The sequence below is a fragment of the Triticum aestivum genome, chromosome 2A (assembly GCF_018294505.1).
Source record: "Triticum aestivum cultivar Chinese Spring chromosome 2A, IWGSC CS RefSeq v2.1, whole genome shotgun sequence".
NCBI classification, from domain to species: Eukaryota; Viridiplantae; Streptophyta; class Magnoliopsida; order Poales; family Poaceae; genus Triticum; species Triticum aestivum.
In genome coordinates, this window is record NC_057797.1 from 725296784 (window position 1) to 725309700 (window position 12917).

Genomic DNA, 12917 nt, shown 5'->3' on the forward strand with positions numbered 1-12917 from the left:
GAGGATGGTTGAAGAAGCTTTGACCTTAATGGCTTGTCTTTTTTTTTTTGTGGGTAGACCTTAATGGCTTGTCCACAGCGAAGCTTCATACGGTACATTTGTATGCCGCCCGCTGCATATATTGGAACCGAGTAATGACTACAATCTGGAAAGATCTTATAAGTCTCCATTCTATGGTTTAAATCTGGACCGTTCGTTTTACACTAATTTGATCAATATTATAAGTATCAAATATTTATTGATAGATAAGCAAGCAATAAATGTTAATTAATAGTAGCCATTTTTTATTGTTCTGCCAAGGTCCTTCGGAATTCATTGATATATATCTGTGCTTATTGTTCTAGATGACAATCTTCTATATATACCATCCACCTACAGTTTGATAGATCAATCTCAACACAGATAACATCTCAGAAACCCAAGAAAAGTCGTAGCAGCAAAACCATGAGGCCATCCCAAGCTCTCTCGCTTCTCACACTCCTCATGCTTCTTGCCTCGTCCACTGCTTCCGTCCTACAAGACACGTGCAAGCGCTTCGGCGGCGCTAACACCTACGACATCTGCATCGAGTTCTTCAAGGCCAACAGGGATAGCGCCACTGCGGACAAGCGCGGGCTCGCCATCATCGCCACTGGGATCGCCAGTGCAACGGCCATGGACACCCGCAAGCGCATCACCACCCTGAAGGCCGGGGAAAAGGATCAGATGATCCAGCAGGTCATCGCCTACTGCGACAATATGTACTCCGGGGCCGTGGGCCTGTTCGACAAGGCTGCCAAGGGCATCTCGTCGGGCAACTTGGGAGACGCGGTGACAAGCCTCAGCTCCGCGCTGGACATCCCCCAATATTGCGATGACGAGTTCCTCAAGGCAGGCGTGAAATCTCCGTTCGACGCCGAGAACTTCGAGTTTGGTGTGCAGTGCGCAATCACTCTAGATGTAACGAAGTTGTTGACGCTGTAGTTAGCTAGCCACCGAGGATATGAATTTGTGTAACTACATCAGGAGTCTATAGTCATTTCGATGAGAAAACTCCTCGAAATTAATAAGCCCACAATGTTATCACTCAACTATGAAAGACGTGTTGGCACATATTTCTTTTATGTGGATTTGTTTTTGTGCTGATTTTAAAAAGACAACAGTGGCAGGGATACCCTCCCCTCCCGCACCGTGTCGGAGCGACGCCGGAGGTTGACGGGAGAGGAGATTAACCTTGTTGGCGGCAGGAATATTTTGGGAGGAGAGAAGGCAACACAAAACGCTAAAACCACATGTACTACTATTACTAGTTTTTTTTACATCAACTACTATTACTAGTTAATTGCCCGGGCATTGCAATGGGCATGCGTATTATATTGTTCCAACACAAATTATTACACCGCCAACGAAGGAGGAGTCGAGAAAGCTCCATAAGGACTCCCTTATAAAAATTATCCCCTAACAATTGCTTTTAACTCCAATGATACCATATATTGTAATCTCATGTATCCTAATAATTTTATGAAACTGCCAAATTCATACGTTCACCATTGTAATACCATGAATTTTCAGTTAAATGATCAAATTATTACCCTGATAGAGAAATAACACATGAAACAAACAACCAAAAAATATTTTAAATGTTTTTATATGTTCTGTAACACATGAAACACTAGAAATTCAATTTGGCTCCCGGTAGCACGTGCTCCGGGCACAAAAATAATTTCTGAAATGTAAAATCAAGACAAAATTTGTATGTGTTCTTAGTCACATCCAAATGCTACCTGCAAATTTTGAGGCAAAAAGGTTAAGCATTTTGGCCTGTGCAAAAAAAACAAATTGAACACCAAATGTCACCCCAAATTTGTTTAATTCACGGAAAAAACATTGCTGCTCCATTTTGCATGAAAATTGTCAAGCATGCTTGCAACACTAACATGAACATCTACAAAAAAAATTCAGAATTTTTTGGAAACATTTGCTATTTTTTCACGTTACTGTTCACACGGGAACATTTGCTACTGGGAGCCACCCCCCCACCCCACCCACCCACCCACACACACACATGAAACACAAGAATATTTTGGGAAGAGAGAAGACAACACATAACGCTAAAAAAATATACCCGAATACCATATCGCAGTCATTGAATTCGATTGAAAGCATGCACACGTCTCACAAACTCTAAGTAGTTTCGTTTTATTCCCAGGAAATAACTGGTCCCATAAACCATATCAGATATAATTGCAATCTCATCCATCATGGCTTTTTTGCTTTCCTCTTCCTATACTATTCAAATTCATTTGAACCCAACCAGTATTTCTTTTGTCCCTAAAGAATCTGAAACCAGTTTTTTCAACTAGAGAATTTCCTTTCAGTGTACATGAAATTTGTGTTAACCTAGCATATAATCTGGTTAAACTATGTAAAAATAATTATATTACTTATTTTGTTTCTAACACAACAATTTGTGCTTCTGTCAACAAGCGAATATGCTTCCAATGCAAAAAATAAATAAATTCCAATAACTTGAGAAGTGTTCGTTGTTTGGGTTTGTCTAACGCACATTTAGATGTGGTATAATTATTGCACATCTAAGTGACTGGATCAAACATAAAAAGGAAAAGAAAAGAGAAAAGAAAAGAAAATACCAGATCAAATCTACACGTAAAATCAGTGGTAGAGGACTTAGATGTGCAATATTTAGGGTACCTATAGATCTGCTTTATCAAATTGTTGTTTTTTCCAGAGTGTTGTCAACTTCCCTGTCCCTGATATTGGATAGAGTGTTTCAAGATTTGTGATTTTTTTTTGCATGAGCTGAGCGGTTGTTGTTCGGTTTTGTTGTTTGGGCTCGTTTAGTGACATGTCAAGGGTTGTGCGTGGGGTTATATCATGCTTGTCATGAGACATAGCCCCGCCTACCCTCTGACGCACTACTAAACGGTCCAGTCAAACATTATAGCTCCCTGGAGCGGTTTTGGGGAAGTTCACTGTATCCGTTTGGACCACTTTTAAAACCTTCCATGTTGTTAATTTGCTTCTTTTGTTTTTACATGTATTTTTTCTTTGTTTTTTTAAATACATGTCGACTTTTTTCAATACACATTGTAACTTTTTTTGTATACGCACATAACATTTTATGAATACATGTGAATACTTTTTAATACAAGCTTGAACAATTTTTTCTAATAAATGCCCCAAAAAATCAAATGCACTTGAATTTTATTGGAATGGTAAGAAACATTTTTAATAAATTATGCATACATTTTTTACATTATATAATTATTTTCAAACTGTGATGCACTTTTGCTAAAAACACATGAACACTGTTTTAAATTTCATGAACAATTTTTTTGATGGTACAAAATATATTTCTAAAATTACAGGGATATTTTTCTTGCATTATAAAAATATTTTTACAAAATATCACAAATATATTATTTGAAAAATGTGAACTACTTTTTCATATGTCCCGAACACTTTTTTGAATGGTATGAAACATTTTTCCAAAATTACGTGATCACTCTCTATACATTATATTAACCTTTTTCTAAATGTCTCAAACATTTTTTAAAAGACATGGCCATTTTAAAAATATCGCAAATAGTTTTTTTGAATGGTAAAAACATTTTTTAAATTGCGCAAAAAATTGTCTATGCTGTATGAATTTTAAAAATGTGTGATGAGCACATCTAAAGCTTAATTAAATTAGTTTTAAAAATATATGTGTCTGGAATATTTCGTAATATAAACAAAGTAAAAAATAAATAAAAAGAAACAAATGAAAGAACAACAAAGCGCTGCCCATGGTGTGGTGGGCTTTTCTTCACCGGAGTGTGGTGGGCTTTTCTTCACCGGAGTGTGGTGGGCTTTCTTCGGTTGGTTGGGGTTGTATCGCATGAGTTTTTCTTCTTGTTTTTCTCAATCGTGAGCTCTTTTGAAGCTCAAAAAAAGTCTTTATTTATTTTTTTTTTACTTTTTGCGTAATTGTTCTATTTTGTGAAAATAATCCAGAAAAGATTTGAATCTATTGCAAAGGTTCAAATAAACTACAAAGATCCTAAAAGATAATAAAAAATACATCGATGACTCTGCACCATCGAACGGTCACTACTGCTGCCAGGAGGAGCCATGCCGGTGTCGCCTCTCCCCTACCGGGCAGCTTGACCTTGTCAATAAAAACTTAGTCTTCATGCACGTGCCCCTATGGACCAGTGTTCCAGAGCCGCACTGAAATCGATCCCTTGAATCGATCTAAAGCACCTCACACCAAATCTCCTCATCGTGCACGCACAATGAGAAATCCTAACCTTGTTACCCCGAGGAGACAACATGAATCTACACCGGAGCTCTCCCAACTGTATCTGAATAGGCAAACTCAAGGAGGATCGAAGACTGGAAGAACTCGAAGATCGAGGCATGGAAGACCAACTGGAGGACTTGAATATATTTTTGGTGGGCATGGAATTTCTATTAATCTATACGAATATAAAAAAGAGTGAGTTATGGGCAGGTATCCAACAAATCTCACTTGTTCAACAACATCTTTCCAACGGTCTCCGTTGCTCAGATGTTTACCATTAAATATGTCTAGAACTCAACATGTTTGGTACCCACCACTAATTAATATCATGTCTAATATCATCGCTAGAACTAGCCAAGTAATTATATCCTACATAATATTAACATGCAATCCATATCTTGCCTAATATCAATGTGCAATACAATTAATATCATGCTTAATATTAACGTGCATTGCACTTACGCAATTACTAATCTAACACAAAATATGATTAAATAGTCTAAACTTAATTAAATTAATCATTTTTTGTTTCTAACACAATCATACGTGCTTCTATCAATGGTGTTTTTTCCCAACGTAACTAAAATGTTTCCAATGACTTGAAAAATGTAATTTTATTTATTTTTCTAATTTTTTTAGTGATGGCTCACTCAACTTCCTTGTCGTTGGATGTAATGCTTCAAGATATGTGCCTTTTTTCACATGGGCTAAGCTGTTATTGTTCTATTTTGTTGTCTAGGTTGAAGGAGTGATCCACCCAGGGTTGTGCGTGGGGCTATATCGCATATTACAATACACTATATTACTCGTTCCGCCAAATGGCACAGTCCCATTTATAACCATTGTGCTTTGATATAAAATGCATTTGTTATTAGATAGTCTTGGGCAATCACGTCTGGCAACATTTCTAACCCATTCCTATAAAGAAAGAAGAGAGGTCATTGTTTATAAATACATGTAGTTTTAAAATTATGTGTGATTCCCAAATTTATGAATTTGGTGGTAGTCTTAGGTTTGACTAACCACGTATGGTAAAAACTTTAGCTCCTTCGTTATAAATAAAACAAAGGAGGATTGTGTTTGAAATTATATGCACCATTTTATTATTGTGGCATCAAAGAAGATAAAATTAACATTCTCTAGTCATTAGTTATACTTGCTATTGAAACCCATCTATATTGCAAACCAGGCTCATTTGTTTACGATTTTTATTCCAACCAATTCGGCCCATCAATCGCCAATTGGGCTCGACCCGTTTGGAGTAGAATATGAAGATGCGGGGATACATAGCAACTCAACTTCATTCCCTCTGTTCTTTCCTTGGCTGTTCGGTGAAGAGAGGTCATCAGAAATATCAAGTTTAAATCTTCCTATGTTACTGCACTATTTGTGAAGAATAATAAAAGTTCATAGTTTGTGAAAAAGGGCACGATTAATTTGAGGAATTTTTTTGCAAGTGGTGCTTATGGTGGGTGACGGGGCATGTAGGGAAAATATCTGGTGCACCAGAGCTTGTGGTGCTACCGGCGCACCGAACTCGCATTGTGCTTTCAAAATGTTTTAAAAAATTGGAAAAAAAATCAGCACACTCACACAACACCAATGTAGGTTGTCACAAAATTTCAAGTCAAAATTCAAAACATAACTCAACAAACAAAAAATGACAAATTCAACACTAAATAGTACGTAATATAACTTGGGGTTTAGATTTGGCCCATTATCACACTGGTGTCAAATTTATCATTTTTGTATCTCAAAAAATATTTCAAATTTGTATACGAAATTTTGTGACATCATACATTGATGCAGCGTTAACGTGCTAGATGTTTTTCCAATTTTTTAAAACATTCTATGGCATCCGGTGCACCGGTAGCACCACAAGTGTGGATGCACCAGATACATTCCCGGGGCATGTAAAGCCACCTCCTTTATTCCCAAATATAAGGTGTATTAGTTTTCATAAAAGTCGAACTTTGATATGTCTGGTCAACTTTATAAAACAAATCTACAATACCAATTAAATAAAATATGAAAACATATTTCAAGATGAATATGATGATCTTGGCTTGGTATTGTGGATACCGATATTTTCTTCATAAACTTGCTCAAAGATAAAGAAGTTTGACTTCTCAAAAATTAATACACGTTATATTTTAAAACCGGAGGGAGTATATCATACTGCACAATCACCTACACATTAGCTGGCATGGGCCGGTCCAGTAGCACGTGGCTCCATCGTGTTTGAATCGGGCGGTTTTCTATAGTTTTCTTTTACCTTTTCCCGACAATCCTGATTCTTTACTGTTAGTGTTTGGTTCTTGATGGTTTTCCCTGCTTTATTTTTTCTATTTTTGTTTTGCGTTTATTTTTATTTTTTATTCTACTGTTACAAGCTATGATACGAAGCATTGTACCTCTAATACTATCAATCTTGAATAATGTTTGAACAAAGCTATGTATCGTTGTCAAAAAAAAAACATAAACGCTTTGCTCGCTATAGGACTTCCCAGGTACTACGTGTTTGCACATATGAGCTGAGTACGAAGACATCTGTCTCTGATAATTCGGACCGAGCCGTAGCACATGGCAAAATTGTTCGCAGATATGACAGGTGGGTTCAAACAGGAAAAATGGAGTATTTTGTCTAACAAACAATCAAAGGTATGCCATTTTAGCAAAGAAAAGAAAATTATGATTTATAAAGCAAAGGCGAGGAAATTTTGCTTTTTCTGTCATATTCCTCTTGTTTTCATGTGCAAAACCGGAGTTCAGAAGCACCAGTACACTACACCGTAACTTCCAGACCAGAGCTCGCGGCCACAATATGGTCCATATGGACAGTCGACGAAGGCTGACAAACTTTAGTTGGTCCTTAACCGATCGATTTGCTTCTTATCCTTAGATAAAACAATTTTTTTTTAAAAAAAAGAGGGCTCGCCTCAACCTCTGTATCAAAACGATGCATACGGTCATAATTATTAATAAGTAAAAAGTCTAACATAAGTCTCCTAGTCTCGAACATTGGACAAAACTATTATCATCTGCATGTTCTGTTTCGGCCCTCGTAGCAGGCTACTAGATTTTGATTCCACCTATCGAAAGAGACTTGCTACAAGTTACACGTACATTTACACATTTCAAGATTCTCTAGCGTTAACACATTTCAAGATTACACGTACATTTTTCGAATATGCGCAAACACATTATTTTAATCATTTGAATATTTTTAGAAATGCATGAACCATTGGGAAATATGCACACTTTTTAAAATAAAAAATGCTTTAAAATACATGAATGTATTTTATATTATAGTATTAACATTTTAAAAAAGTGAACACCTTTTAATCAAGTTACTGTTTTTGAAAAAAGATTGAACACTTACTGGACAGGGGCAAAAACAACTAGTCCGGCAAGGATCATCGTCTGCACATGCTGCTTTAGCACTCGTGTCGGGCTACTAGATTTTGATTCCACCTATAGAAATAGAAAGAGACTCGTAACTTACTATGATTGTTCTGAAAAATAAAAAATTTAGGTAGAACTGTCGATCCCTCCACTATATAAGTAGCAGCTTCAGTCTCCTGCAACTGCAAGAAGAAAACGAGAAGGAAAATGGCGGGCACAAGAGCAGCAGTGATGAAGCTGGCGGTCGTCCTCCTGGCTATGAGCCAGCTCGTCCACATGGCGACGCCAACGGCGGATCCGACGACTGCATCGTCTCTGCTGGTTACCAGCGTTTACCCTTATGGTCAGTCTTAGTCATCTTCTCAAGTTGATACTACTAGTAATTATCTTGGTTGATTAGCTAGCTATTGATAAGAGGTGCAAGAAACTGAGATAGTTAATTTTTGTCTTGACCAGGGGGAGTCATTTCTAAACCCAGCCCTGGCATCAGGGCAGAGAAGGTGCTGCTGGATGCGGCCAAGCCAAGCATCCCTGTCCCTCCGCCTCCTCCCCACCTCATCCTACCGTGCAAGGGAAGAACCTGCTAAGTGCTAACCTCACCTCATGTGGAGCACCAAGTGAAGTGCAGCTGGAGCTCGAAGTGACGAAGGCAATAAAAATGTCCCTAGCTTCCTCTGTATTGTCCTCGATCGTTATGATCGACTGATGGAATAAAATAAGAGCACTCTTTTTTATATTTCGTTCGCCTGCAACAAGTGTTCAAATTGTGGATTTGAAACTACTAAACCAGTTTCCAGACCTGCGAAAAATTACTTGTCAAGTTTATGAACTCTAGTAGTAGTGTGGGACTTCTACATAAGTTGAAAAGGGAGATACATGGTCGAAGAAGCTTTTGTCAGCCCAACTGAAGCTGTGTCGTGCAAGAAACAGAGGAGAAATCGTATGCCAATACTAGTGCGCAGTGCCAACCGTCGAGCAGGTAGCGTGCCTTCAGCAAACGGCAACGCGGCCTGCGGCCTGCCTGCCTGACAACCGGAGACAGAACGGAGGTTCGTCCGGACCTGGAATGGAAAGGTCAAGCGGTTGCTCTGTTCCACTGCTAGACTGCATGGGGAGGACCAGAGAAGCAGAGTAAACAAATCAGGCAGAGACAGCCTGCGGGTGGTCTTCTGATCGAAGCCGTCGTCGAGAAAATTGCACAAACCATCAAATATTTGGGGTCAAATTTGCACAGAACATGTAATAATCTGTTGTAGCTAGGTCTAATACATAATTTGATTCTGTCCACATGGTCTCTAACACATGGATCCTGCTTGTGTACATGTGGCAAAAAAAAAACATGCAAAGTTAGTCGGCATGGACCGAAAACAAGTCTAATATCTCTCAAAACTACGCTCAAAATGAGTCACCAAATCAAAACTTGGTTCACATATTATTTAATGGCTTTTTCTGTTTTTCTTGAAAACATTGAATACTGAACAAAAATCAATTGTGTCAGCAAACTGCCAATATCTCTAAAACACGTGAAAGTAAGCTAAATAGTTATCAAATCAGTACTAGATATATGTATGATTTCCTGGTTTTTGGATTTGTTTTAAATGTTAAGTTTAAAATAAGTTGTAACGGGCGACTAAAATTGCGGATATTAGCAGTTTTTCTTGGCCCGCTAATGCCATATGGTTTTTCTTTATTACGTCTGCCCTTACAAACAGAGTCCACTAATTAGGAATCATGTTAAAATAGTCAAATGATGCATTGGAGCTTACTGCAACAGATTACACCAATGGGTGATGTTTTGTGCAACAAACCTGGACGATAGGTGTTCTACACAAAATCAACTACAATAGTTTGTGATTCGTGCAATTTCCTAGGTTGTCGTCTCCTTCCTTGTGACCCTCTAAGCTCCATCCATCAACTGTTCGTGAGAGAGGGAAATTTCACCTTTCTCCCCAGCTTCCCGTGCGACTCCTCTCTTTTCCTGCATGTCAATTAACGACGGCCGTCCATGTGACAAATGCTCGTGGCCATTTCTCGCCTGGTTTTCCCCAAATTTTTCTTCTACTATTATGCGCCTGTTTTTCCGCCCCCTATCACACACGGTTATAAAAAGGACATCGTCATGTCTTCTGTAGCTAATATCCCACCGGCCACAACATCCACTTCCCTCACTTCCGTCCACAACCTCTACTTCCTCCATGCGGCCCATAGCTTACACCTCCCCCAACGGCCTTACTAGGTGCCGCTCTTGAAGGAGAAGAGGCGCCGCCCTCGTCGGCGATTTAGAGGAGTGAGATTGTTGTTGTTGTTGTTGTTGTTGTTGTTGTTCAAAAGTATAGTATGCATTAGGTGGGACATTCACTAAAAACAGTGGATGTCAGATGCCTAACATAGTTTCGAGAATCGCTGTCGCCAGAATCGGCACCTCGCCTCCCAAATTATCGTCATCATGGTTTTCCTCACACCATCGTCGTGCTCATGGTTGTCCTTGTCCCCGCCACGTCCATGACCGACGGGGTCGAGCTCATTCGCTGCCGCTTGTTGATGATGAAGCGAAGTAGAAGTTCAGAAATTTGAGAATTGGTATGTAGCCAGTGACACATGGATCACATATGTAAGAAAAATATGAAAGCTGAGATATAGTGACTCTTGATTTGCACTCGTTTGTCCAGCCTCCAAAAATATTGAACATGCTTCATACGCAATATAGCGATCGGCAACTTTGTCAGAGTTGCTCTAACTTCCAGTTCAGTGATGGCGGCCAATGCATATACGGACGGACACACAGAGTGATGTAGGTGAATTTAGGGGCCTTGGCATGGTCCCTTTGGTGTATTAGAAATAAGCTTGTCATTGAGCACGTATACCGGTCATGGCCACTGGTGCTATTTATAAATTGTGTGGGTTCTTGCAGTTATGGAAACCACTCTATAGTCGTCGGGATAGATCAGCGGTCGGCGAGCTGACCAGAAAGTACAAGGAGTTGGTGTCGTGTCTCCTCATGGTCACCTATCCCCCTTGAGGATTGTATCTTTTATTTTGGGCGTGTTATGTTGTTGCCCACATCGTGAGCTTCTCTCTCTTTTGTATCATGACTTCTTTTAGACTTTCGTTTATGGTTGGACTTGTATCATGGTTGTTGCTTTATCAATAAAGTGGGGCAAGGAGCCTTTTACGAGAAAAAACAATATGAAAACGTTACACGATCAGACAAAACCTAAGAACAAATCGATGTGTTTCTTGTCCTCGGACAAAACAAATGTTTTTTGACAGCAATATGACTTTATTCTTCATATATAAAGTGACAAATTGTTTACATGCAGATGATAAATAAAATGACACATCCCAAAAGCCGGAGGATCTACTTTTGTCCTTTTGCATTTACATTTTTTGTTTATTTTTGTTTTGCATTTTTATGCTATTTTTTGGCAAGAAAAGAACTGTTGATATTTAGCACAGGGTTCTTACAGAAAGGTCCTGAGACAAGAAAAAATTACATTGAAGCCCCCAGCACCCCGTTGACGAAGACGACGACAAAGACGTATAGCCGGCGCGCCGTCGCTGCTGCTCCACACAAGCCTTGGATTTGTTGTTGCTGTTGTTGTTGTTGTTGTTGTTGTTGTTGTTGCCCCATCCTCCCGCTGCCGGAGCAGCTGCCAGAGGGTGAGGAACCCGCCGATTTTGCGGCGGCGAGGTGGATCGCCCGGCGTCACCCAAAAGTCGCCCTTTCTCTACATGGACGGGGAAAGGGTAAGGCTCCAAGGTACATTTTTATGCTATTGTTCTTTAGAAAAAATAATAGTTCCTTTTTACGAATTTAAAAATATATTTTAAATGCATGAACACTTTTAAAAAATATGTGAAAACTTTAGGGAATGCGTGAGAACATTTCAAGATTACACCTACACCTTTTGAATATGTGAAACACTTTTGCTTTAATTATTTAGATCTTTTTAAAAAATGCATGAATATATATTTTTAAACAATCTGAACATTTAAAAAAATGTGTACTCTTTTAAGATTAGACAGTACTTTAAAAAAATACATGAACACGTTTTCTATTATATGAACGTTCCTAAAACCAATTGAACACTTTTATTAAGCGTGAACACTTGCTTGAACAGGGGCAAAATAACTTGTGCGGCAAGGAGCATCCGCACATGCTGTTTTAGCACTCGCGTCGGGCTACTAGATTTTGATTCCACCTATCGAGAGAGACTCGGGTGTAGCCTTCTGAAGCATAGCTATGATTATTCTGGAAGAGAAAACAAATTAGGTGCGATTACCGATCCCTCCACTAGTATAAGTAGCGGCGCCTCTGTCGCCTGCAAGTTGCAAGAACCAACCGAGAAGGAAAATGGCGGGCACAAGAGCAGCAGCGATGAAGCTGGCGGTCGTCCTCCTGGCCATGAGCCAGCTCGTCCACATGGCGACCCCGACGGCGGATCCAATGACTACTGCGTCATCGTCTCTACTGGTTACGAGCGTCTCCGGCCCTTCCGACGGTCAGTCATCTCCTTATAAGTAGATACTACATTACTTAGCTTGGTTAATTAGCTGCTATTGATAAGAGGTGCAAGAAACTTAATCTTCATCTTGGCCAGGGGAACATAAACCCAGCCATGGCATCAGGGAAGAGAAGGTGTTGCTCAACGCGCCCAACATCCCTGCAGTTCCGCCCCCTCCCCACCTCGTCCTACCGTGCAAGGGAAGAGCGTGTTGACCTCACGGGGAGGATGACGAGATCAAATGCACGCAGATGGACTCAAGTGTGCCAAGACAATAAAAAGCCACGTTGTTCTACATAAGTCGTGTACTCCATGTTTACGATCGACCGATGGAATAAATAAACGGAACCTTGTTTTGGAACAAGTTTTAATATGTGTGCAAATATGTAGATGACATGAAGTAACTCATATATTGCCTCGCCTGGAAAAGGTGGTCAAAGTGTGGAAGTGAAAGTACCTCACAAATTTCTGGACCTGCCAAATTACTTGTCAAGTTTATGAGCTCGAATAAACATTATATTCCAAAAAATGGCAATAAAAAATAATTTTGAACTTTTTTGGCAAGAAACATAGATGTTTTTTCCACGCGCATGCAAAACTTCACGATGAAAATCACATTCGTGGAGGTGTAAGCTAAACACACGAAAGGGTTCAAATAAAGTAATGAGCATGGTAAAGGCACAAATACGAACTGCTATGGAGTAGCCACATATAGTCAACAA

The 12917-nt window shown here is 39.4% G+C and overlaps 2 protein-coding genes and 1 long non-coding RNA gene across 3 annotated transcripts; all 3 read left to right on the top strand.

The window, feature by feature from the left end:
* The first annotated feature begins 410 nt into the window (after window positions 1-410).
* Window positions 411-1052, top strand: LOC123186228 (pectinesterase inhibitor 28-like). Its single transcript, XM_044598015.1, has one exon. It carries the CDS (start codon window positions 445-447, stop codon window positions 961-963), a length of 519 nt encoding a protein of 172 aa, XP_044453950.1. The 5' UTR covers window positions 411-444; the 3' UTR covers window positions 964-1052.
* A 6818-nt stretch (window positions 1053-7870) lies between these two features.
* On the top strand, window positions 7871-8499 carry LOC123186229 (uncharacterized). The gene is made up of 2 exons (XM_044598016.1): window positions 7871-8033; window positions 8147-8499. The coding sequence occupies exons 1-2, from the start codon at window positions 7898-7900 to the stop codon at window positions 8275-8277; spliced, it is 267 nt and encodes an 88-aa protein (XP_044453951.1). The 5' UTR covers window positions 7871-7897; the 3' UTR covers window positions 8278-8499.
* A 3533-nt stretch (window positions 8500-12032) lies between these two features.
* LOC123186230 (uncharacterized) lies at window positions 12033-12563 on the top strand. The gene is made up of 2 exons (XR_006493578.1): window positions 12033-12192; window positions 12292-12563. It is a non-coding gene; the product is annotated as an uncharacterized lncRNA (long non-coding RNA).
* The last annotated feature ends 354 nt before the right edge of the window (window positions 12564-12917 follow it).